The sequence below is a fragment of the Octopus sinensis genome, linkage group LG23 (genome assembly GCF_006345805.1).
Source record: "Octopus sinensis linkage group LG23, ASM634580v1, whole genome shotgun sequence".
Classification (NCBI taxonomy): Eukaryota; Metazoa; Mollusca; class Cephalopoda; order Octopoda; family Octopodidae; genus Octopus; species Octopus sinensis.
In genome coordinates, this window is record NC_043019.1 from 14,801,500 (window position 1) to 14,825,441 (window position 23,942).

The 23,942-nt window shown below is 40.6% G+C and overlaps 1 protein-coding gene across 1 annotated transcript in view; it reads right to left on the minus strand.

Annotated features, from left to right (window-relative positions):
* LOC115223493 (DNA polymerase delta subunit 2) overlaps positions 1-19,709 on the minus strand; it is a 35,944-nt gene extending 16,235 nt beyond the window's left edge. Inside the window, exons 1-9 of the mRNA XM_029794103.2 lie at positions 19,363-19,709; positions 16,926-17,047; positions 15,938-16,061; positions 12,647-12,767; positions 8,029-8,224; positions 6,775-6,855; positions 2,730-2,887; positions 1,742-1,869; positions 552-653 (exon numbers count right to left, since the gene is read on the minus strand). Coding sequence (XP_029649963.1) covers positions 552-653; positions 1,742-1,869; positions 2,730-2,887; positions 6,775-6,855; positions 8,029-8,224; positions 12,647-12,767; positions 15,938-16,061; positions 16,926-17,047; positions 19,363-19,585 — 1,255 coding nt within the window. The 5' untranslated portion in view covers positions 19,586-19,709. The remainder of the gene's footprint in view (positions 1-551; positions 654-1,741; positions 1,870-2,729; positions 2,888-6,774; positions 6,856-8,028; positions 8,225-12,646; positions 12,768-15,937; positions 16,062-16,925; positions 17,048-19,362) is intronic.
* Positions 19,710-23,942: the final 4,233 nt, after the last annotated feature.

The window sequence follows — 23,942 nt, forward strand, 5'->3', positions numbered from 1 at the left end:
AGAGTTTCTACAGCTGGATGCCCTTCCTAACGCCAACCACACCGAGAGTGTAGTGGGTGCTTTTACGTGCCTATTTCTTTACTACCCACAAGGGGCTAAACACAGAGAGGACAAACAAGGACAGACAAATGGATTAAGTCGATTATATCAACCCCAGTGCGTAACTGGTACTTATTTAATCGACCCCAAAAGGGATGAAAGGCAAAGTCGACCTTGGCGGAATTTGAACTCAGAACGTAGCGGCAGACGAAATACTGCTAAGCATTTCGTCCGGCGTGCTAACGTTTCTGCCAGCTCGCCGCCTTTTACGTACCACCGGCACGAGGGCCAGTCAGGCAGTACTGGCAACGGCCACGCTCAAATGGTGCTTCTTATGTGCCACCTGCACAGGAGCCAGTCCAGCGGCACTGGCAACGACCTCGCTCGAATGTTTTTTCACGTGCCAATCAGATGCAGCTGAAATTATTCAAACTGGAAGCAATGAGAATGCAGGAAGACATGAACATTGTGTTCCCTGTGAAGGATGTAAGTCACATAAGACATATGCATACCTTGAATGAGTTTGGTCTGGAATTCTTTCTGGTTGGCAGCAATATAAACATGGGGAGTTTCTGTGACAATGAACGGGTCTTGAATACTGAAAGGGTAACAGGCTGAAAGAAAGGAAACAAAAAGCCTAAGTGAAAACATCTAAAGCTGTGTGGTGAGAACAGGGCTGCTTTTCACTACAAAGCAGTGGTATCATCATCACCATCATCATTTAATATCTGTTTTCCATGCTGGCATGAGTTGGACAGTTTGAAGGGCGCTGGCAAGCCAGAGAGCTGCACCAGGATCCGTGTCTGCTTTGGTATGGTTTCTACAGAAGGATGCACTTCTTATTTCTTTATTGCCCACAAGGGGCTAAACATAGAGGGGACAAACAAGGACAAACAAAGGGTTTAAGTCGACTACATCGACCCCAGTGTGTAACTGGTACTTAATTTATCGACCCCGAAAAGATGAAAGGCAAAGTCGACCTCAGTGGAATTTGAACTCAGAACGTAAGGGCAGATGAAATACTGCTTAGCATTTAGCCTGGCATGCTAACGTTTCTGCCAGCTCACCAGGTGGATGCACTTCTTAACACCAACCAGTTGACAGAGTGCACTGGGGTATTTTTTTACACAGCACCAACACCAGCAGAGTTGCCAAGTAACTCTTAAGATGAAGACTTCTTGGCCAGCAAATTACTCAGTGACCCTGCTGCTGTTGGTGTCATATAAATATGTGTTCTTGAGAAGACCTGGGAAGCCAAGTGAGACCGTAACCGTGGCCTATGCCAGTACAGCATAACCGGCCCTTTTAAGAGTACCCTTCAATCATTGGGCAATAAACTGTGCTTGCGAAGATCTGTTGAGTCAAGTGAAGTCACCAGCATCGCTTGACTGGCACCCATGCCGGTGGCACATAAAAAGCACCATTCGAGCGTGGTCAATGCCAGTACTGCCTGACTGGCCCTCATGCTGGTGGCACATAAAAAGCACCCACTATACTTTCAGTGTGGTTGGCATTAGGAAGGGCATCCAGCTGTAGAATCTTTATCAGATCAGAGTGGAACCTGGTACAGTCTTCTGACTTGCCAGTCCTCAGTCAAACTGTCCAACCCATGCCAGCATGGAAAGCAGACATTAAACAATGATGATGATGTATGTGTGGGTTATGTTATTTAAGAAAAGTACAAGGTGCTAAAGTTACCTACCTAATGTATCTGGTGCTGTAGGTGCAAGGTGACCCCATCTTAGGGTTTTCTCAAGGATTTCCATACCATCATCCAGCTGGCTATATTGAGCTATGTTATCCAATGTCTGACCACTGGTCAGCAAAAATCTGAAATGAGATCAATGTGTTGCATTAAGTTAATTTTATATAACATTATCTTCCATCTTTTATTTGTTTCAGGCACTGGACTGCAGCCATGCTGGAGCACTGCCTCGAAAGATTTCAGTCAAAAGAATCGATCCCAGTACCAATTCTGGTGATCTCTTTTGCTGAACTGCTAAGTTATGGGGACACAAACACACCAACACTGGTTGTCAAGCAGTGATGGGGACAAACACAGACACAAATATATATATATATGGTGCCCCAGCATAGCCACAGCTCGTGAGCTGAAACTAGATAAAAATATATATATATATATATATATATACACACATATATATATATGTATATATATATATATATATATATCCAAAATATATATAATAAAATGAATGGTTTACACCAGAGCTACACTTTTGGTATAACTGAATAGATGAACTCCTAATCTAGGAGCTTTTAGAAGGCAGCTAGGTTCATAGGACAATTCTGAATGTAAACTCTCGCTGTCTGGACATGCCTAGGAAGAATCACAGAATAAGGGAATCAAGTCAGAAGAGAACTCAGGGCCCATCAATGGTTGTGTCTGAGGTCCTCCAGACCCTCAGCCATGAGGATAGGGATATTAACACTTTAGTGTTTAAACCGGCCATATCTGGCCCAGATATTCTACATGTTTTATATTCAAACTGGCCATATCTAGCCTCTCACACCTAACCTACAATGACATTCTAAAAATAAACAATCACCTCATTGAAACCTCAAAACTATGAGATAATGCATGATTGATTCAAAACAATGTGAAGAAATAAGCATTACATTTGACAGGGTAATCTGAATGCTAAAGGGTTAAGTCATTCTGGACTCACCTGGTCCCTTCGATAGTACAGTCATAAGGATTGGTTACCAAATGTAGTGTGTTGTAAGAATGGCTCTTTGGAAACATACAATAATGGAGTGGCTGCTGTGGAATGGAGTAGTTGGCAGGGTCATATTGACCTGGCATCAGGTCAACATCAACATTTGTCTGGAAATAATCCAAATAAAACAATAATTTTATACTGCAATAACAAAATCTTAAGTAATTTGGTGTTTACCAAAAATAAATTGGATCTTAAATGAATTAATTACATCTCTAATTTGCAAAGTTTTCATACTTATTCTGATAGAAAAAGATCCAAAAAGGAACTATTGAAAAAACAACAAAAAAACAACAGCAACAAAATTCGATAGATATGACAGGTTAGCTTGGGAGATTAAGCAGTGGTGGTTGCTGAAAAAGGTGGTAGTAGTACCAATAACTGTTGGAGCCCTGGGAACAGTGAGTAAAAAAATCTTGAGAAGTACATGGAACAAATAGGGGTTGCAATAAGGGTGGAACACTTGCAGAAAACAGCACTGCTTGGAACCGCTCAAATACTCCAGACGGTGCTCGAAAAATAAGGGGTGTTACCTTAGTTCACTGGTAGTGAACAGCTGACACCCTAGTACATCTCCAGTGTTAGAAGCTGTGCAAAGATGATGACGATAACAACAACAACAACAATCGTTTCTACTATAGGCATAAGGCCTGAAATTTTGGCAAAGAGAGATAGTCGATTACATCAACCCCAGTGCGTAACTGGTACTTATTTTATTGACCTCAAAAGGGATGAAAGGCAAAGTTGACCCCAGAATGTAAAGACAAATGAAATGCTGCTAAGCATTCTGCCTGGTGTGCCACTGTTTCAAATTTTAGAAGGAAGGGGAATACTCAACCACATTGCCCCCCCCCCATGTTTGAGTGGTAAACTTAACCAAATGTCTGGATTAACATCACCACTCACTTGGAAGAAGCATTTGAACCAGGTCTTACATACCCATAAAAACAATGGAATGGCCATGGTTGGAATGACTGCGATTGTAGTAAGTTGAACCTGGGCTAACCCCAGGCGACACAACAGCAAAGGAAAGGCACTCGTATATCCCTAATAATATAAGGGGATTCACAAAGCCAAGGGGAGATAACCAGGGCGTTGATCTCGGCCACTTCAAGGGAGATTAAGAAGCTGACCATAGCCATTTATCTTCTACTTGTTTCAGTCACTGTGGTCATGCTGGAGCACCACCTCGAAGGATTTGGACAATCAAATCGACCCCAGTACTTATTTTTTCAGCCTGGTTCTTATTCTATCAACCTCTTCTGCTGAACCAGTGTTACAGGACATAAACAAACCAACGTTGGCTGTCAAGCAGTGGGTAAACAAACACAAAGGCACATCCACCTACACATACATAGGCGTGGCTGTATGGTAAGAAGCTTACTTCCCAACCACATGATTTTGGGTTCAGTCCCACTGTGTGGCACCTCTGGCAAGTGTCTTCTACTATCATGTTGGGCCGACCAAAGCATTGTGAGTGGATTTGGTAGATGGAAACTGAAAGACGCCGGTCGTATATATATATATATATATATTATATATATATATATATATATATATATATGTGTGTGTGTGTGTGTGTGTGTGTGTGAGCCCAAGGTGCCACGCAGTGGGACTGAACCTGGAACCATGAGGTTCGTAAGCAAGCTACTTACCACACAGCCATTCCTATGCCTACATGGAAATCCAAATCTTCCAAGTCGGTTTGATGTATATGTTAACCTTCTTTTGGTTGTAAATATTGGTTTGAAAAGTTTGATGTTTCACGAGGACAGCTGTGTAAAGAAGTGCCGATCTCAAACCGTGGAGGCAACCTGTGGAAGAGGTAGACCCAGGAAGACATGGACGAAGTGGTGAAGCATGATCTTCGAATGTCGGGCCTCATGGAGGCGAAGACAAGTGACCGAGACCTTTGGTGATCTGCTGTGCTCGACAAGACTCATCAAGCCAAGTGGAATTGTAATGATGGCTGATGCTGGTGTCCCGTAACTGGCAGCTGTACCTGTGGCCCATAAAGAACAGCCTTGAGACTCTTGGAGTGGTTGGCGTTAGGAAGGGCATCCAGCTGTAAAAAAATACACCAAATCGGACTGGAACTTGGTGCCACTCTTTGACTTATCAGTTTCAGTCAAACAGTCTAACCCATTCCAGCATGGAAAATGGATGCTACATGAAAATGATGAGGATAATAATGGAAGATTGGAAACAAAGAGCATTGCTTGTATGACACTAACACTCATATACAATTATCGTGTGATGTCCAGACAAGGAGACACTCACACAAACATTCATGGCAGGATTCTTTTAGTTTCCATCTACTAAATCCACTTGGAAGGCTTTAGTTGGAATGGTGCTATAGAAGACACTGGCCCAAGGTGGAAGGCAGTGGGATTGAACCCAAAACCATGTGGGCCCCAAAGCAAGCTTCTAAACTACACAGCCATGCCTGCATCTACTTAACCCTTTAGCATTCAAGCCAGCCATATCCAGCCCAAATATTCTGCCTGTTTTGAGTTCAAACTGGCTAGAACTGACCTCTCACACCTCCCCTACAATGTCATACCAAAAATAGATCACATCATTAAGATCTCAAAACTACAAGATAATGCATGATTAATTCAAAATGATGTGAATAAATGAGCAATAAATTTGATGGAGTAATTTGAATGCTAAAGGGTTAATGTTGAAAATATTAAAGAATTCAGCAAAGTAGCTTGGTCATAATTAAGCTGGCGTTCAGGAAGGCTGGTAACAAAAGAAAGGTTAGCCATTTTTCTTACAAAATATACAGGCTTAGATTCAACTATTTTGTGCTGATGAAGGGAAATAACCCGGAAATCGCGATACAGTCATCCCTCATTTATCGCGGTAGATTGGTTCCGAGACCGGTCGTGATAACTGAATTTCTGTGAAGTATGGACACCATATTTACAGTATTTACTTAACATGTATTTGGACTTTTAAAACCCTCCCTGTACTGTTAACAACCCACCCATTACAGTAGTCTATTAATAACAAGGACAACTGTTAAGCAATAACACTTAAGTTTAAAAAAAATAAAGATTGTTATTGTTACACAGGACAGATTACAAAATAGAAAGCTGTGATTCGTCGTCTCTCTCTCCATTGCACCAATCACAGCCTGTCTTAAGTTCAAATACCCCTGTATATGCTTTTTTGCTATTTTATGCTTGTTTTGTTGTTCCTAGACTAGGAAATAATATTTATTATTAATATTCTAACGGATTTAATGAAAAATTTTAGGCGTTCATATATATATATATTTTTAAAATCCGCGAAGTCGTGAATTTGCAATAGTTGAACTGCGAAGTAACGAGGGATCACTGTACACAGATATTGTTTTGAGCTGAGTGGGGGTGCTAGACTCCCTTGTTCGAAAATATAAGGATACAGGGGCCAGAGAACAGAAGAAAGAAGACATGCACCTAACACCAGAACTGAAGACACCTCCGAAAAGGGGGGGGCCCCGCCATGTCAAAATGGTAGAGGAGTAGGGGCCGAAACCGAATGTGGTTCCTCCTGATGATGTCTTGAGCTAACTGGATTCTATAAAGGAGCTGTTGTGGTAGCAGACCACGAAACACGGTTGTAATTCCCCCTGTGTTATATAGCCAGCAGGATATGATGTCTCCAGGTGCTAAATTACAGCAACATTCGTCCTAAACCAGGACTGCCATGTTATGTTGGCAAACAATCTTTACTCTGAAGTACTGTTGCTGAATATCTCTCGTTATGAGATTTACAAATAGTAATTTTCTAATTTAGATTCAACTAATTTTGAAAACAATGAAAAATTCAGTAAAACAGCTTCTAATTAATTAAGCTGATGCTTGGAATAGAAATTAAAATGAAGTTCTGATGAAAGGTTTTAATTCAAACTACTTTTAAAACGGGAAGTTTGTATCATATACCCAAGAATGGTCCCAGGCAGGTTAGTATTAGTATTAAAAGTGTTAATTATATTTTAACAAACCACTAATTGCAGTAAGACGTCATCCAAAGACTTCATGGCATCTACACTTCGAGCAGCAGTGTTTCGGGTCAAGTATTTGGCCTGTAGATTGAAATTAAGGGAATTTGAATTATTTATCAGCAGAACTTAGTTTAAGAAAAAAGCAAAAAAAAACAAGGTATAATTATATTTGTTAATAATTTTTGCAATAGTTAATTAAAAATTTGTTAATGTTTTTATAAAGTATTCATGTTTATAAATATGTGCAGGCGTGGCTGTGTGGTAAGAACCTTGTTTCCCAACCATATCATTCCAGGTTCAGTCCCACTGCGTGGCCCTTTGGGCAAGTGTCTTCTACTATAGCCTTGGGCCGACCAAAGCCTTGTGAGTAGATTTGGTAGATGGAAACTGAAAGAAGTCCATCATGTGTGTGTATATATATATATATATATATATATATACACACACGTTTGTGTCTGTGTTTGTCCCCCCACCATCACTTGACAACTGGTGTTGATGCGTGCACGTCCCCATAACTTAGCAGTTCAGCAAAAGAGACCGAAAGAATAAGCCCTGGGGTCGATTTGTTTGACTAAAGGTGGTGCTCCAGCATGGCCACAATCAAATGATGTGGCACTGCACAGGCACTTTTATGTGACACTGGCACTGTTGCTTCTATGCGACGCCTTTATATGGCACCAGCATGGGCGCTTGTACATGGTCCTGGTATTAAAATTTGTAAAGACGGTGTTCCAGCACTGCTTGGATCCCTTGATTGAAACCAGTCAAACAATAAAAAGAACCTGTCATTTTTGTAATACCCACCAACTCATTGAAGTTTAATTTTTGTTAACCAGAAAGTAAAATCTCTCTATATATAAAGCTGAAGTTGTCTGTGTGTGGCAGGTTTGGTAGCCTTCAACTAACACTATCTCCTCCGAGACCCTGCGGTGCAAGTTGACCAAAATTGAAAGTATGATAGAAGAAGGCTTGCTCTTCATTCTATAGAAGAAAAAATTCAAATCGGACCATGTTAACACCAAAAATTATTTACATCAAAAAGGTGCTTTTTTTCTATGAAAATCCCCATTTTTTATATTTTTTTTACTGCTGTGTCGCCATTTTTTTGGTGTATTTCAACCAGAAAAATGTTCACTTTAAGAGAATAACAAGCTACATAATGCAAAATTTTTACTTTTCAAAAATTCCAATTCTAAAGGGTCGAAACAAACCCGAGCAACGCTGGGCGATACTGCTAGTATATTTAACACTTACTTTGCTGATTGAATCCTTATCTTGAGTGTCCTTGCTGAGAGAATTACCAGCCACAATCACACGTACAATCTGTGAACTATCTTCCTGTTGGTATATACTGCCCAACTTCCCTGTTATTAGATCCAATGCCATCTGCATTTCAAACTGTTTCTCTTCCTTGCTGCCAATTTCCAAACCAGACAAAATAGCCACGTATCTGCCAGATAAATTCAAAGTTCATTGCATATGTTAAAATATCTTCACTAAATACCAACTGGGAATGACGCATTTACATAATTAATGAATAGCTTTTAAAGCTTTGTTCTTATGTATTTGGTTACAAGATTCTTGAAGTAAACATCTGTGTTAAAACATGATTTGGTTCTATCTTGGGAGGGTCATTATACCAATAACACACAGACACTGGTTTTATTTCACTTCTTTATTTTTATTAGTCAAGTGGTTAATCATTTAACCAATCGCTTGCTTGACTGATTATTCTGTCTGTCAATAAAGCAGCTAAGTTTGTTAAACTCCTTTAATAACCATTTGTGGCCTCATCTGAAAGACCTGGAGTAGAGAGAGTATATTATACACGAGATCACAAATGGCAATGAAAGGGCCCTGACAAACACAGCTGATTCATTGCATAACCAAGCGATCAATCAAACAATCAATTAATTGATTGGTTAAATTGTTAACAAACTGACAAATTGAAATAAAAAAAAAGGAAATAGAACCAGTGTGTGTATTTATTATGGGCATATTGAACATCTGAATATCAATATCATCATCATTTAATATCTGTTTTCCATGCTGGCATGGGTTGGACAGTTCGACAGGAGAAGGGCAAACTGGAGGACTGAGTCAAGCTCCACTCATTACTTTGGCATGGTTTATACACCCGGATGCCCTTCCTAAAGCCAACCACTTTACAGAATGTAAATCAAGAACTGGACAAATTCTTAAAGTAATTTCTATTCCTTAATGAAAAGTTTGTTTAGTAAAGAAATTACCATCATCATAATTTAACATCCTTTTTTTTTCCATGGGTTTGACGGTTCAACATCAGCTGATGAGGCAAGGGGCTGTTGGTTCACTACGAGGGGAGAAAAGGCAGTGAGCTGGCTGAACGTTAGTACGCCTGGCGAAATGCTTAGAGGAATTTTGTCTGTCGCTACATTCTGAGTTCAAATTCCGCCAAGGTCGACTTTGCCTTTCATCCTTTCAGGGTCGATAAATTAAGTACCAGTTACGCACTGGGATCAATGTAATCAACTTAATCCCCTTGTCTGTCCTTGTTTATCCCCTCTATGTTTATCCCCTTGTGGGCAATGAAGAAATAAGAGGGGAGAAGAAATGTTAATTCAGCATCCGGATTCACATTTTTGGCGTTTCAGAGATCCATTTTTGTGCATGGCCATGGGGTCATGGTTCTGGCTCCCCATCAATTACGACGATGGAAGTTTTGGTTGATCCAATCAACAGAACAACCTGCTCGTGAAATTAACATTCAAGTGACTGAGCACAACACAGACATGCGTACCCTTAACATTGTTCTTAAGCAGATTACGTAATGAGATGAGACAGGCCCTTTGATTTACAGGTACAACTCGTTATTGCCAGGTGAGTGGAGTGGAGCAATGTGAAATAAAGGGTCTCACTCAAGAGACACAATGTGCCACCAAGAATTGAAACCATGACCTTATGACTGTGAGCCAAATAACCTAATCACTATGCCACACACATCCACACAAGTGGTTCAAAAGTTCACTTCCAACCTCGTGGTTTCAAGTTCAGTCCCACCACAGTACTTAAGACAAGAGTCTTTATTTATAGGCCTGGGCTAACTAAAGCCCTGTGAATGGATATGGTAGCCAGAAACTGAAAGAAGGCTATCATATATAGGCGCAGGAGTGGCTGTGTGGTAAGTAGCTTGCTAACCAACCACATGGTTCCGGGTTCAGTCCCACTGCGTGGCATCTTGGGCAAGTGTCTTCTGCTATAGCCCCGGGCCGACCAATGCCTTGTGAGTGGATTTGGTAGACGGAAACTGAAAGAAGCCTGTCGTATATATGTATATATATATATATATATATATGTGTGTGTGTGTGTGTGTGTGTGTTAGTGTATCTGTGTTTGTCCCCCTAGCATTGCTTGACAACCGATGCTGGTGTGTTTACGTCCCCGTCACTTAGCGGTTCGGCAAAAAGAGACCGATAGAATGAGTACTGGGCTTGCAAAGAATAAGTCCCGTGGTCGATTTGCTCGACTAAAGGGCGGTGCTCCAGCATGGCCGCAGTCAAAATGACCGAAACAAGTAAAAGAGTAAAGAGAGTAAAAGTGTATATACACACACACACATATGTGTGTGTGTGTGTGTGTGTGTGTCTGAACCAACAGGCTTCTATGATTTGTAGCAATTACTTCTTGTTCAGGCGTTACAAATCCATTGACAGTAATAAGAAGTGAATTTGCAATAATGGTGTTAGTAGGTCAGGATGTCAGACGCCCCCAATGGAGCACATGGTTTATAGGTCACACTGCGCAACTATTGTCGTACTGCACTCCCTGATAACAGGGCACTTTACCCAGCTTGCCTAAATAAATAAAAAAAAAAAAAAAGAGAGAGAGAAATAAAAGACAAGCTCCACCCCCACTTCATGGTTGAGTGGTTAACAGGAGGTGTGGGTGGGTGCTATTCATCTACATATATTTCATATTACACACACACACACACACACAATCTTTTCTACTCTAGGCACAAGGCCTGAAATTTTTTTTGGGGGTGGGGTTCCAGTCAATTAGATCAATCCCAGTACGCAACCCCGAAAGGACGAAAGGCAAAGTCGACCTCAGCTGAATTTGAACTCAGAACATAAAGACAGATGAAATACCTATTTCTTTATTACCCACAAGGAACTAAACACAGAGAGGACAAACAAGGACAGACAAATGGATCAAGTCGATTATATTAACCCCAGTGCGTAACTGGTACTTCATTTATCGATCCTGAAAGGATGAAAGGCAAAGCTGACCTTGGCGGAATTTGAACTCAGAACGTACCGGCAGACGAAATACCGCTAAGAATTTCGTCCGACGTGCTAACGTTTCTACCAGCTTGCCGCCTACACACACACATAATCATCATCTGATGCCTGTTCGCATATTACAAACTTCTTGCTTCAAAGCAGAGATTCTCAACATGGGTGGTACCGCTCCTAAGGAACACTGGGCATGTCAAAGGGGACGACAGTGTGGGAACATAATTAACATGCTAAATATTTTACCTATAGTAGTAATTATAATATACATGATAAAACCAAAAATGGTTAATGAAAAAGACAAATAACGTGCTGCTATTTCTAGCAGGTCGAGCAACTGTGTAGAGCAGGCCTGGCCAACATGAATTACATTGCAAGCCACAGCAAGTTTTTTGAGGGCCGCTTGTACACTGACAGAATTGAAAATGATTTGAATGATTGTTGAGTCAACATGAAATGTTATCCTTGCAGTTCTATATTTAAGAGATGAGCAATTGTTACATTATTTACACTTGACGGATATTTGTCCTCCTCTTGAGGATATGTCAGCCGAAATGTTGTGTTAACAACAAACAAGATGAGGACAAATATCCGTCAAATGTAAATAATCTATGAGTGTGTGTGTGTGTATATATGTATATATATATATATATATGTATATCTATCATCATCATCATCATCATCATCATTTAGCGTCCGTTTTCCATGCTAGCATGGGTTGGACGGTTCAACTGGGGTCTGGGGAGCCCGAAGGCTGCACCAGGCCAGTCAGATCTGGCAGTGTTTCTACAGCTGGATGCCCTTCCTAACGCCAACCACTCCGAGAGTGTAGTGGGTGATTTTATGTGCCACCGACACAGTGCCAGACGAGGCTGGCAGACGGCCACGCTCGGATGGTGTTTTTATGTGCCACCGACACAGGTGCCAGACGAGGCTGGCAGACGGCCACGCTCGGATGGTGTTTTTATGTGCCACCGACAGGTGCCAGATGAGGCTGGCAGGTGCCAGACGAGGCTGGCAGACGGCCACGCTCGGATGGTGTTTTTATGTGCCACCGACACAGGTGCCAGATGAGGCTGGCGGACGGCCACGATCGGATGGTGTTTGTTACGTGCCCACAGCACGGAGGCCAGTCTATGCGGTACTGGCTACGGCCACGTTCGGATGATTTTCTTGTGTGCCACCGGCACTGGTACCACAGATACAAATTCCATTTATGTTCATCTATTTTGATTTGATTTGATTTTCACTTGCCTCAACAGGTCTTCACAAGTGTCACTTGCCTCAACAGGTCTTCGTGTATATATATAGATGTATATAATTATATGCATATGGATGCATATAATTATATATATATATATATCGCTAACCACTACACATTCTTTATTTTCTCCCCTTGTTTCTTTCTGTGTTCCTTTCTAGAAGAGCGTAGGCTCGAAACGTTGAAGACTTTTTCACACCCCGAGTGTTATACTAATACATCTGTCTCTTGTCTACACCACCTGTCTTTGTTTTTTGTTTTCTTGTGAATTCTCCCTCTCTCTCTCTCTCTCACTATATATATATATATATATATATATATATATAGTACTAACCTGTCATGTTCGATGACTGGACGCTGGAGTTGCAATGGAAGGTTTTGAACACAGAAATCTTCAACTTGAAATTTTCCACGAGAATCTTCTGGTTCATGGCCAAACACAGCAATTACAAAACCTGACGAATAAATAGAAAATATCTCTTAGTTACATTGACACTGGCAAGAGATTGGATTGGGAGACAGTGAATTTAAACTAAAACAATAGTTTCATACTGACCACTTTCATCACATATACAGGGTTACATTTAGATTCATTTAACCCTTTCGTTACTGTATTTCTGTTGAGACGCTCTGTGTTTCTTTCAATTACTTTAAATATAACAAAGAATTTAGTAAAATAACTTCGTTATCATTCAGCTAATGTTAGGAACATAAATTGTGGCTAGGGTTTGGTGGAAGATTTTAATTCAAAACTTATGAAAACAAGACATTTATACTCAGAGCCAGAGCCAGTTTCAGCTGGTTTGGTAACAAAAGGGTTAATTAGTTTTCAGCAGTGATTAATTCAATTATTTTTTAAATAGGTGCAGGCGTGGCTGTGTGATTAAGAAGTTTTGCTTCTCAACAGCATGGTTCTGGGTTCAGTCCCACTGTGTGGCACCTTGAGCAAGTGTCTTCTACTATAGCCTCGGGCCGGCCAAAGCTTTGCAAATGGATTTGGTAGAAGGAAACTGAAAGAAGCCTATCGTATGATGTGTGTGTGTCTTTGTGTCTGTGTTTGTCCCCTGCTTGACAACGGGTGTTGGTGTGTTTACATCCCTGTAACTAAGCAGTTTGGCAAAAAAAAAAAAGAAGACCAATACAATATAGAATATTGTATTTAAAAGCAATAAGTACAGGAGGGGTACAGGGGTAAAATTCTTCAAGGCAGTGCCCCAGCATGGCCGTAGTGTAATGACTGAAACAAGATAAAAAATCAAATCTAAATAGTATTTACCTGGCCAACCAACACTAGTGTGTCTCTAAATTGGTAACAAATTTCGGCACATGGCCAACAATTTCGGTGAGGATCTAAGTCAGTTATATTAACCCCAGTGCATAACTGCTACTTATTTTATTGACCCCCAAAAGGACGAAAGATGAAGCCGACCCCAGTGGCATCTGAAGTCAGAATGTGAAGCTGAAGAAATGCTGCTAAGCATTTTGTTTGGCACGGTAATGGTTCAGCCAGTTCTATACATTAATGTATCTCTTAATTGAAATATGTAAGTCTTTATATATAAAATTGAAGTTGTGTGTGTGAGACTCTGTCTCCTCCGATTTAGATTCCTAACTACTCCCACATTTTGCGGTGCAGTTTAACCAAAAGCAGATATCTTATAGTCGTCATTCATATCAAGCCCTTCAGGGTATTAGTGCACGTCTACGATTTAAAAAAAAATTTACCATCATTTTCCTGCATTTTTAATGATTTTTGCTCGGGTTATATAAGGGAAGTAACTCTATAAAAATGCTTATATAGTTATTTCCCTTACAAACCCGAGCAACGCCGGGCAATACTGCTAGTTACAATATAAATATAGAGTAGTTGTATACTGTCAACTTAATGTGACAGTCCCATGAAGGGAATCACACCACCGCTATTTAGCCCTAGGAAGCATCAACGCTTCCTGTCGGCCTTGACACATTTCCTGTGTCCTTATGTTTACAAGGGGGAGATAAGCACTTCCACCCAGCTAAGCCTGCATCCAGAGACTAGTTTCTGAGTATTTGCTCGTCATCAGTCTGAAGTAGCATGGCCTGCTAGCTGCAGATGCTTGTCTAGGCCTCGTAAACACATTATAATTCCAGTGAAATAAATCCACTGATCACAAAATAGAAATATTACATTTCTAAATATCTGAGAGAGATATAAGCAGTGGTGGTACAATAGAGCAGTTGTTTACTGTCAACTGAATGTGACGGTCCCGATTAAGGTTATTAAATATTTCACTAAAATTTAATTCTTGCAGACATTATTTAACCTCCCTCCAGGCCAATACTTATCCTGCAGGACTACTATCAAAAGCATTCCAGTGGTGACCACCACGTCTTTTTAGGCATATTTTGGTGTACATTAATAGATTTGGTCTTTGTTTTTTTTTCCCCTGCCAAGTTGGTAAGATGTGATTTCAGAGATATTTAGCTGCTACTTCTAGCAGATTGAGTGACCGCATAGAGATTCCCTCAGCTTAATTCGAGTCCTCCTTCCACTTATTCCTTGTATGTTTGGTTAAAGTTTTAATCTAAATATGATTTGGGAGTGTCATCTTTGCTGCTACATGCGGCAGAGATGCACGAATAGGTCGCAGGAGCATGGTGAAAGGAGTACAAGGAAAGTTTTTGCTATTTGTACTCATAACATCATCATCATCATCGTTTAACGTCCGTTCTCCATGCTAGCACGGGTTGGACGGTTCGACCGGGGTCTGGGAAGCCAGGGGCTGCACCAGGCTCCAGTCTGATCTGGCAGAGTTTCTACAGCTGGATGCCCTTCCTAACGCCAACCACTCCGCGAGTGTAGTGGGTGCTTTTTACGTGCCACCTGCACAGGTGTCAGGGGATCTGGCATCGGCCACCGGCACAGAAGCCAGCCAAGGCGGCGCTGGCAACGGCCACGAACGGATGGTGCTTTTTTTTATGTGCCACCGGCACTGGAGCCAGTCGAGGTGGAGTTGGCAACGGCCAGCTCACAGAATTATGATAGATGGCTTTGCGACTGTTCATATGGAAGTGAGGCAGGGTCTGTAACATCAGAAATAAGACGGTGCTTGGATCTTGTGAAATATGGTTCTTAAGGAGAATATTGAGGATGGCACAAACAAAGTGTCTAATGAAGAAGTGACGACCTGGGCTGCAGTGAGTAGGAAGCTGCTTTGTGAATTAAGGGCCAAGGAACTGAGATTTCTTGGTCATGGAATGAGGAAAGAGGACCTAGGAGGATTTAGCAATGGCCAGAAAGATTAAAGGGGAAAGAAGAAGATGAAGAAGAAGGATGATACGGATGTCAAGCTTGAACTGGTTGGAAGGAAGAAGCATTAAATATCAGGAAGTGTAACTATTACAGAGAATGAAGAACAGAAAATTGTGGCAGACATGGTTGCCTACATTCTAATCTGTGGACATGGCACCTAAAGGAAGATTAGAGATGATAAGTGCCAAGCAACTGAGATTTTGATTTCTTGTCAAGTGATAAAGAGGCAGGGCCTCGAGAATTTAGTGATGATGAGGAAGACAGAAGGGGTAAAGAAGCAGAGAAAAGAGAAGGAAACGGAGGTTTGATGATGATGAGATAAAGAATATTTACCTGTACAACATTTGTGGACATCAAGTTTCCCAACCAGACTAATTCTTTGGAGTTCGTCTTCTAATATCAACTGGTCTGAGTATGAGGTATAATTCGACTGAAGGGGCTGAGGTAACAGGTTGTGCTGGAAAACATAGAAGGGCAGTTTCATGTTGACTATTTGTAGAAGTCAAGGAAGGATAAGGAAGATAAACAGATAGAAAATGGGTTGTTGTGGTATTCGTATTGTGTTCTGTTGTTAATTTATACTCTTTTACTTGTTTCAGTCATTTGACTGTGGCCATGCTGGAGCACTGCCTTTAGTCGAGAAAATCGACCCCAGCCTAGTACTTATTCTATCAGTCTCTTTTGCTGAACTGGTAAGTTACGGAGACATAAACACACCAGCATCAGTTGTCAAGCGATGTTGGGGAGACAAACACAGACACACAAACATATATATATACATATATACGACGGGCTTCTTTCTGTTTCCATCTACCAAATCCACTCACAAGGCTTTGGTCAGCCCAAGGCTATACTAGAAGACACTCGCCCAAGTTGCCATGCAATGGGACTGAACCTGGAACCATGTGGTTCGTAACCAAGCTACTTACCACACAGCCACTCCTACGCCTTATAGTGGAAATGGGTGCAGGCATGGTTATGTGCTAAGAAGTTTGCTTCCCAACCGTGATTCTGGGTTCAGTTCTGATGTGTGGCACCTTGGACAAGTGTCTCCTGCTATAGCGCTGGGCCGACCAAAGCCTTGTGAGTGGGTTTGATAAATAGAAACTGAAAGAAGCCTGCTATGTATGTGTGTGTGTGCATGTGTGTACACACACATATCATCATCTTTTTAATGCCCACTTATCCATGCCTGTATATGGGCTGGACGAAGCCCATACACTAAAATACTGAGACAGCAAAAACTGATAAACAAAGCAAAGCAAGAAAATCAAGAAAAAAAAAAAATCACAGACAAGTGTGAATCAAGAAAGGCACTCACTTCTTCACTAATTTCTTTCACGATGCTTGGCTGAAGCTGCATAAGCTTAAACAGAGTTCCAATGATGACACATTTCTTGTCAGCTTCCAGTTCATATAGTTTGTTTATTTTCACATCTTTACCTGGAAAAAATAAATAGAATCTACTATAATAAAACTCTTGTGATTTTCTCCGTCACAACATACGAATGAGAAAGGAAGGGGTGATGGCAAACTTGGTAGAGGGGTGATGGAAGTTCTATGGTGAAAAAAAAAATCAAACAGCGTTTCAACTCTGCATGCGTATATGTGTGTATGTAAAAGGGAGTCATGTGAATGTTTGTGTGTGTGTGGGTGGGTGCAATGGAGGTGGGGTGGTAGACATTCTACACTGAAAAGAAAAAGTAAACAGCGTTTCAACTCTGTGTGAGTATATGTGTGTGTGTATAAGTGTGTACAAGGGAAATATGTGAATGTTTGTATCTGTGATTATTATGTACCTTATTTATGCATAAAATGCTACAATTAGCCGTCATTTTTGACAGCACGGGGCCAGCTAGCGGTCATTATGTTTATTAACCTTTTTTAAAAAGAATTTTACTTGCTTCAGTCAACAGACTGTGGCACCACCTTGAAAATTTTTAGCCAAATGAATCGACCACTCTTTTTTTTACTACAAAAATAACCTCAAAAACAAGGCTGTGTTGCACAATTTTGAGATCTTTAGCTAAGGGAGGCAACTCTGCCTGAACAATTTTAGTTTTACCAGGGAATGAAACTTTCACAATGCCGATTTTTTGGCAATTTTCTGGAACCTCCGCATCCGAAAACGGATTTCTGGTAAAAAAAAAATTACAAAAATAAACAAATTTAGGAGAAATTGGGTGGGGTGGGGGGCTAAGTTTACCCACAAATGTTTCTTTCATCAAAAGATCGCATTCACCCTAACCAAAAAAAAACAACCCCACATAATCACCAAATATCTGCACAACTTCAAGTGAACCCTCTTCACCGAAACAAACCGTCGAATGCACGGCAGGGCCTTTGCTAGTCTTTCATACACAGGTACATACATAAATACATCATCATCACCATTGTTCGACCGTGGTCGAGACAATGGAATTTACCATGCTACACCAGACTTCACGGTCCATCATGGCATTACGGAGGTCCTGTTGCTGGATGCCTGTATCCCTGGAGATTACATCAGGGTAGGAGAGTGTGCGCCCTCTGGTATTGCGAATAGATGGCTTCCAGAGGAGAAGAGTAGAAATTACTTCTTTTTCAGCTCTACAACAATGTCCAGCAAACTGGACTCTCCTACCTTTCACAAGAGATGACACAGGTGGTAGTTTCCCATATAATTGCATTTTGGTTGGATGGCGTTTCCACAAGAGATTTTGAGCTCTCATAAGTCGACATAAATACACACGTTATCTCATGGAACCAAAAGTAAAAGGAGAGAAATTTTTCACGGAAGCAAACGAACATTTGGCAGTTCTGAGACCAAAGGCGGTAATAATAGTGAAACTGAAGAAATTACGTTACCATAACTACGCAGTACTTTTGATTAGAAAACGTGTTTATCAAATTTTTCACTGGGAAAAGGTCGATAACTTTTAACGTTTCGGCTGGCAGTCCTTCGACAGTCAAATCTCCAAATGCGATTGATCGCCTATGGTCCCGGTGCGCGCACTCGCGCTGGCTAGTCGATCCTTACTCTGTTTTTGTGTTTTATTTACTTTACTCTTTTACTTGTTTCAGTCATTTGACTGTGGCCATGCTGGAGCACCGCCTTTAGTCGAGCAAATTGTCCCCCAGGACTTATTCTTTGTAAGCCCAGTATTTATTCTATCGTTCTCTTTTGCCGAACCGCTAAGTTACGGGGACGTAAATACACCAGCATCGGTTGTCAAGCAATGCTAGGGGGACAAACACAGACACACACATATACGTATATACGACGGGCTTCTTTCAGTTCCCATCTACCAAATCCATACACAAAACTTTGGTCGGCCCAAGGCTATGGTAGAAGACAGTTGCCGAAGGTGCCACGCAGTGGGACTGAACCCGGAACCATGTGGTTGGTAAGCAAACTACTTACCACACAGCCACTTTGTTTAAAAAAAATTACTTACTTTGTTTTAAAAATATTTACTTTATGTAAAAAAATTATTTTTTTGTTTTATTTACTTTGCTAGGTAGTTGTAGGATCGACTAGTAACGACTAGCTTGCGCGAGTACGCGCACCGGGACCACTCTTCTTAAACAGTACCTTGTTTTTATATATAACTCGACATAAATTATTAAATAGCAGCTTGGTTCGGCTCCACGCAAACTTAGCTTCGTAATCTCTCTCTCGTCAAGCGAACCCACTTCAACAAGTTCCTCTGTACACATTACACCCTCACACAAACGACATAGTTTTCTCTTAGTCTTACATAAATCGTTAAACTCACCCCATTTTTCTTTCGCTGCACGTTCTAATCCCGGTCTCATCTCCAGAAGACGCGAAGAATAAATATGGGCAAACTGACGGATGTATTGAAATTCCTTTAAATGGAATCTCTCGGATTTGTTTTCATAATCGCTGGTTTGTCTTTGGAAGATTTCTTGGTCTTCACTCGGAGCTGAAAGTAACTTCTCAGCACTTTTGATGCTGTTTTGTCGTTCAAAAATCATAATGGAGACAATAAGGACCTCACAGCCCTTTATCTAAAAAGATGGTTTATTATATTTTCTAAACAATTCTAAGACGACAAGTTTCTCTCATTTGGCGCCACTGAATCTCTAACGTTTGAAGAACAACTTAATACAGTTCCGTTACTTCCGCTTCCTGTCTGGTTTATTGTTGTTAGCAACCGTTTGTTGTCACGATGGACTTGTCCGGTGGTTGTCTTCTCCAGGTAGCCTTGTTTCAGCAGTACTATACTGACCATACTATACGTGACCATCCTGGGCGATATTTCGTTTTGACTCGAAATAATGTAAACAATGAATTCGGTGGGGATCTTTTCGGTGGTTTCCGGGACCACTTGTCTTGTCAGTTGGGAGGGTTGTGCGCGTGTGCTTGTTCCTCTGTGTGTGTGTGTGTGTGTGTGTGTGTGTGTGTGTGCATGCTTGTTCCTCTGTGTGTTATTTCTACATTCCACAACATATAAATACATAAAAACAGAACACACACACACACAGAAGAACAAGCACGCACATACACGCACGCACACACACGCACGCACACACATACGCACGCACACGCACGCACACATACGCACGCACAGAAGAACAAGCACGCACACACACGCACGCACAAGCAAGAATAAGCGCGCACGCACAACCCATTTCTCTTCGCAACTGACAGTTGAATAGACAGCATGTGGTCACGGAAACCACCGAATTCCTTGTTTACATTTTTTCGAGTCAAAACGAAAGATCGCCCTACCCTGTTTTATTATTATTATTCAGACAGAATTTATACCTAGGGCTACGTTAGGCACAACTACACAATCGTGCCCCGTGATTTCGTTACTTCATAACTTTCAGAAAAATTGATATTTTTTAATGAACTTTTCTACAAATTGTTCATAGTGTAGATTATGATTATATCGAAATTTAATGTGTGTGTGTGGGGGGGGGGGAACGGTAAGCATGCACACATACATACTGACTCAGATCCGTATATAGCTGTTAAATGAGAAAAGAAAACGTTATTCGTAATCCGAGAGATTTTTGTAGAAAATGTTTTTGAAAAATATTCATTTTTCTGAAAGTTATGAGGAAACAAAGTCAGGAGTAGGGCACTTGTGTAGGTAAGCCCTACATTATTTAGCCATCATTAGGTTTATAAGATTAGTTTCACATTGGTAAACTCTACTGGTTTTGATATGTACTTCTTTGTCAGGGCCTGGCATTTTAAAAAGTTTTGTTTGTCGAACGGTGTGCACCGAGCAGGCAGAAACGTTAGCACGCCGGGCGAAATGCGTTGCCGTATTTCGTCTGCCGCTACGTTCTGAGTTCAAAATACGCCGAGGTCGACTTTGTCTTTCATCCTTTCGGGGTCGATTAAGTAAGTACCAGTTACGCACTGGGGTCGATGTAATCGACTTAATCCGTCTGTCTGTTCTTGTTTGTCCTCTCTGTGTTTAGCCCCTTGTGGGTAATAAAGAAATAGGTGTGTTTGCTTCCATTTATTATTTTTATTCTTATGAGAATCTATTGTGGAGCAAAATAATGTCGGTGTGAATTAAGTCGAAATTTGCGCCATATTTATAATTGTTTCTCATGTTAAGTATTTTTTTTCTCGATAAGTTAAATAAAAAATGAAAGAGCATACACCTTAATTGCTTGGGAACAATAAATAAGTTACATCTTAATTGTAAAAAGAAAGAAAGAAAAAAAAAATTTCAGTGTGACAAAAGGGGAAGTAATCGAATGTTAGAGAAAATGTATACAAAAAGAAAAAGTCGACCCTGATAAAAATAATATATCTTTATATATAAAAGTGAAGTTGTGTGTCTGTCTCCTACGATTTAGATTCCTAACTACTCCCATATTTTGCGGTGCAGTTTAACCAAAACCGGGTATCTTATAGTCGTGATTCATATCGAGCCCTTCTGGGTATTAGCGCGCGTCTACGATGAGTCTACGATTAAAAAAAAAAATTTACCATCATTTTTTTTCCATTTTTAATGCATTTTTTTGCTATTTTTTGGCTATAACTCTCTAAAAATGCTTATATAGTTATTTCCCTTACAAACCCGAGCAACGCCGGGCGATACTGCTAGTATTTAATAAATTTATTTATTTGTACAAAAGTGATGTTGTAGACTCAACGACCGGCCTTTATCCAAATTTTCCTTTCTTTCAGCTGGTTTTGTTTAATCCAGATCAGTCTTCGTTAATCAAACCTATTATGAAAGCTGTTGCAGCTGTGATTATCTTTTAATTCAAACATTGAGGATTTTGGAGACTGATAATGCACAGAATAACCAGGAGCTTCTACGACATTCCAGGAGTCACAGATTAGATCTATGGATGGAACAAGGCTCAATCAGATGACAAGTGCCATTTTATGTCTTAAATATGTCTTTGTTCTTATGTCTAATGACTCATCCAGCTTCAATATCTTCTTTCTCTAGATTGTTTCAGTTTCAGAGTCCTTTGACATTTATCCTTAACTTTTAGCACACTGCATTTTCTCAAGAATTGTTTCCCCTGCCACTGCCCCTGTTACTGCAAGGGAGAAAACTCATACAGTGACATGAAACACCTACAGTGTGCTGAAGGTTAAATTACTGGATTGGAAGTATATGTTGAATGATACTGGGAAAGGGTTAAACATTCACAACCAGTTGTCTATTCAATTGTTTGCTGAGTATGAAGTTGTCATGGTGTTGGTGCTGTTTTCTTTGTTGGTGGCTGTGTGGTAAGTAGCTTGCTTACCAACCACATGGTTCTGAGTTCAATCCCACTGCATGGCTCCTTGGGCAAGTGGCTTCTACTATAGCCTCGGGCCAACCAAAGCCTTGTGAGTGGATTTGGTAGACGGAAACTGAAAGAAGCCCGTCGTATATATGTATATATATATGTATGTGTGTGTATATGTTTGTATGACTGTGTTTGTCCCCACAACATCGCTTGACAACCGATGCTGGTGTGTTTATGTCCCCGTAACTTAGCAGTTCGGCAAAAGAGACTGATAAAATAAGTTGTAGGCTTACAAAGAATAAGTCCTAGGGTCAATGTGCTCGACTAAAGGCGGTGCTCCAGCATGGTCACATTCAAATGACTGAAGCAAGTAAAATAGTAAAAGAAAGCGACAGTTGTGCATTGGCAGAGACATACTACTTGGATCTATGTCAATTTAACTGGTATAACAGTTATGGCCAGTCCACCACAACTGGGAAATAATTGCATTATGTTCATAACAGCAAAATTTGTGCCGTAAGAAAGAGGACATTGAGTGACTGATTCAACATTCTGGAGCTGCTACCAAGAACCACCTTTATATAGGGCTCAATGCGAAAGTTCTAGGAAGTTGAATCACGCAATGGTTTGATGCTAATTTGTTGGTTAATTGGCCGATCATGTGAAACTATTGTGGCTTGGCCATGATGTCTACTCATGTATCCAGCAGTTTGGTTTCAAATCTGCTACAAAGTCTTTCTGGCTTGCAGTTTGTCTGACTGGTAAATTATTAGATGGCTGGCAAATTTTCTGAAGTTGATGTATGCAACTCTGAGAGATTTGACCCTTTTTGTTCCTTTTACCATATTTGTAATCCCCATGTGTCCATCACAGTATTACCTTATGTGTCTGTTAACTGTTGAACAATTTCTATATTAGATTGTGCTCCAAAATAAGCTATTTGAGTAATTTGTTAAATGCACACCTTTTATCATACATTTTATTAAAGTCATCACTGATGATAATGAGGACACTGTCATTTGTTATTGAGATAATGAGCAAAAAGGCCTCTTGGGAGCAGCCTTTTACCCTTCTCTCATCAGGACTGGCTATGAGTCACTGCTTGAGGCCATCCTAACAGAAAATGCGGACGGGAAAAAGAGCAAGTGGCAGTCAGAGATGTTTGCCAACTGATGTCATGAAAGAATGGACTGGAAACAAGAGCCTGGTTGATTGCATGCTGTGCAACACAAAGGAAACTGAAGAGTGTCTTAGCAAGATGACCCTTGGACACATTGAGGGTACTTGGCTAATGGCTGAATCTGGATTGTGATGCAGAAATCCCTGTTGTAGCCATTTGCTTGTGATGAGCAGTGGCAGCTCATGGATAGGCATTGTGGAACTGCAGCGACCCTTATTTCCACTCGATATTATCGATAACATTCAATATAATGAGTCCTTTTGCTCTTTAATTCTTTCTTTATACTTTTACATTATATAATCCTTAAACTCAATGTCAGTGCCCATCCCCTAGTTTATGAAAGAAATACAAAAATCCTTAATTAGAAGCACCACTGATGTTATATTTCTGGTAAGGCAAATGCAGGAGAAATACATAGCCAAAGATAAACCTCTG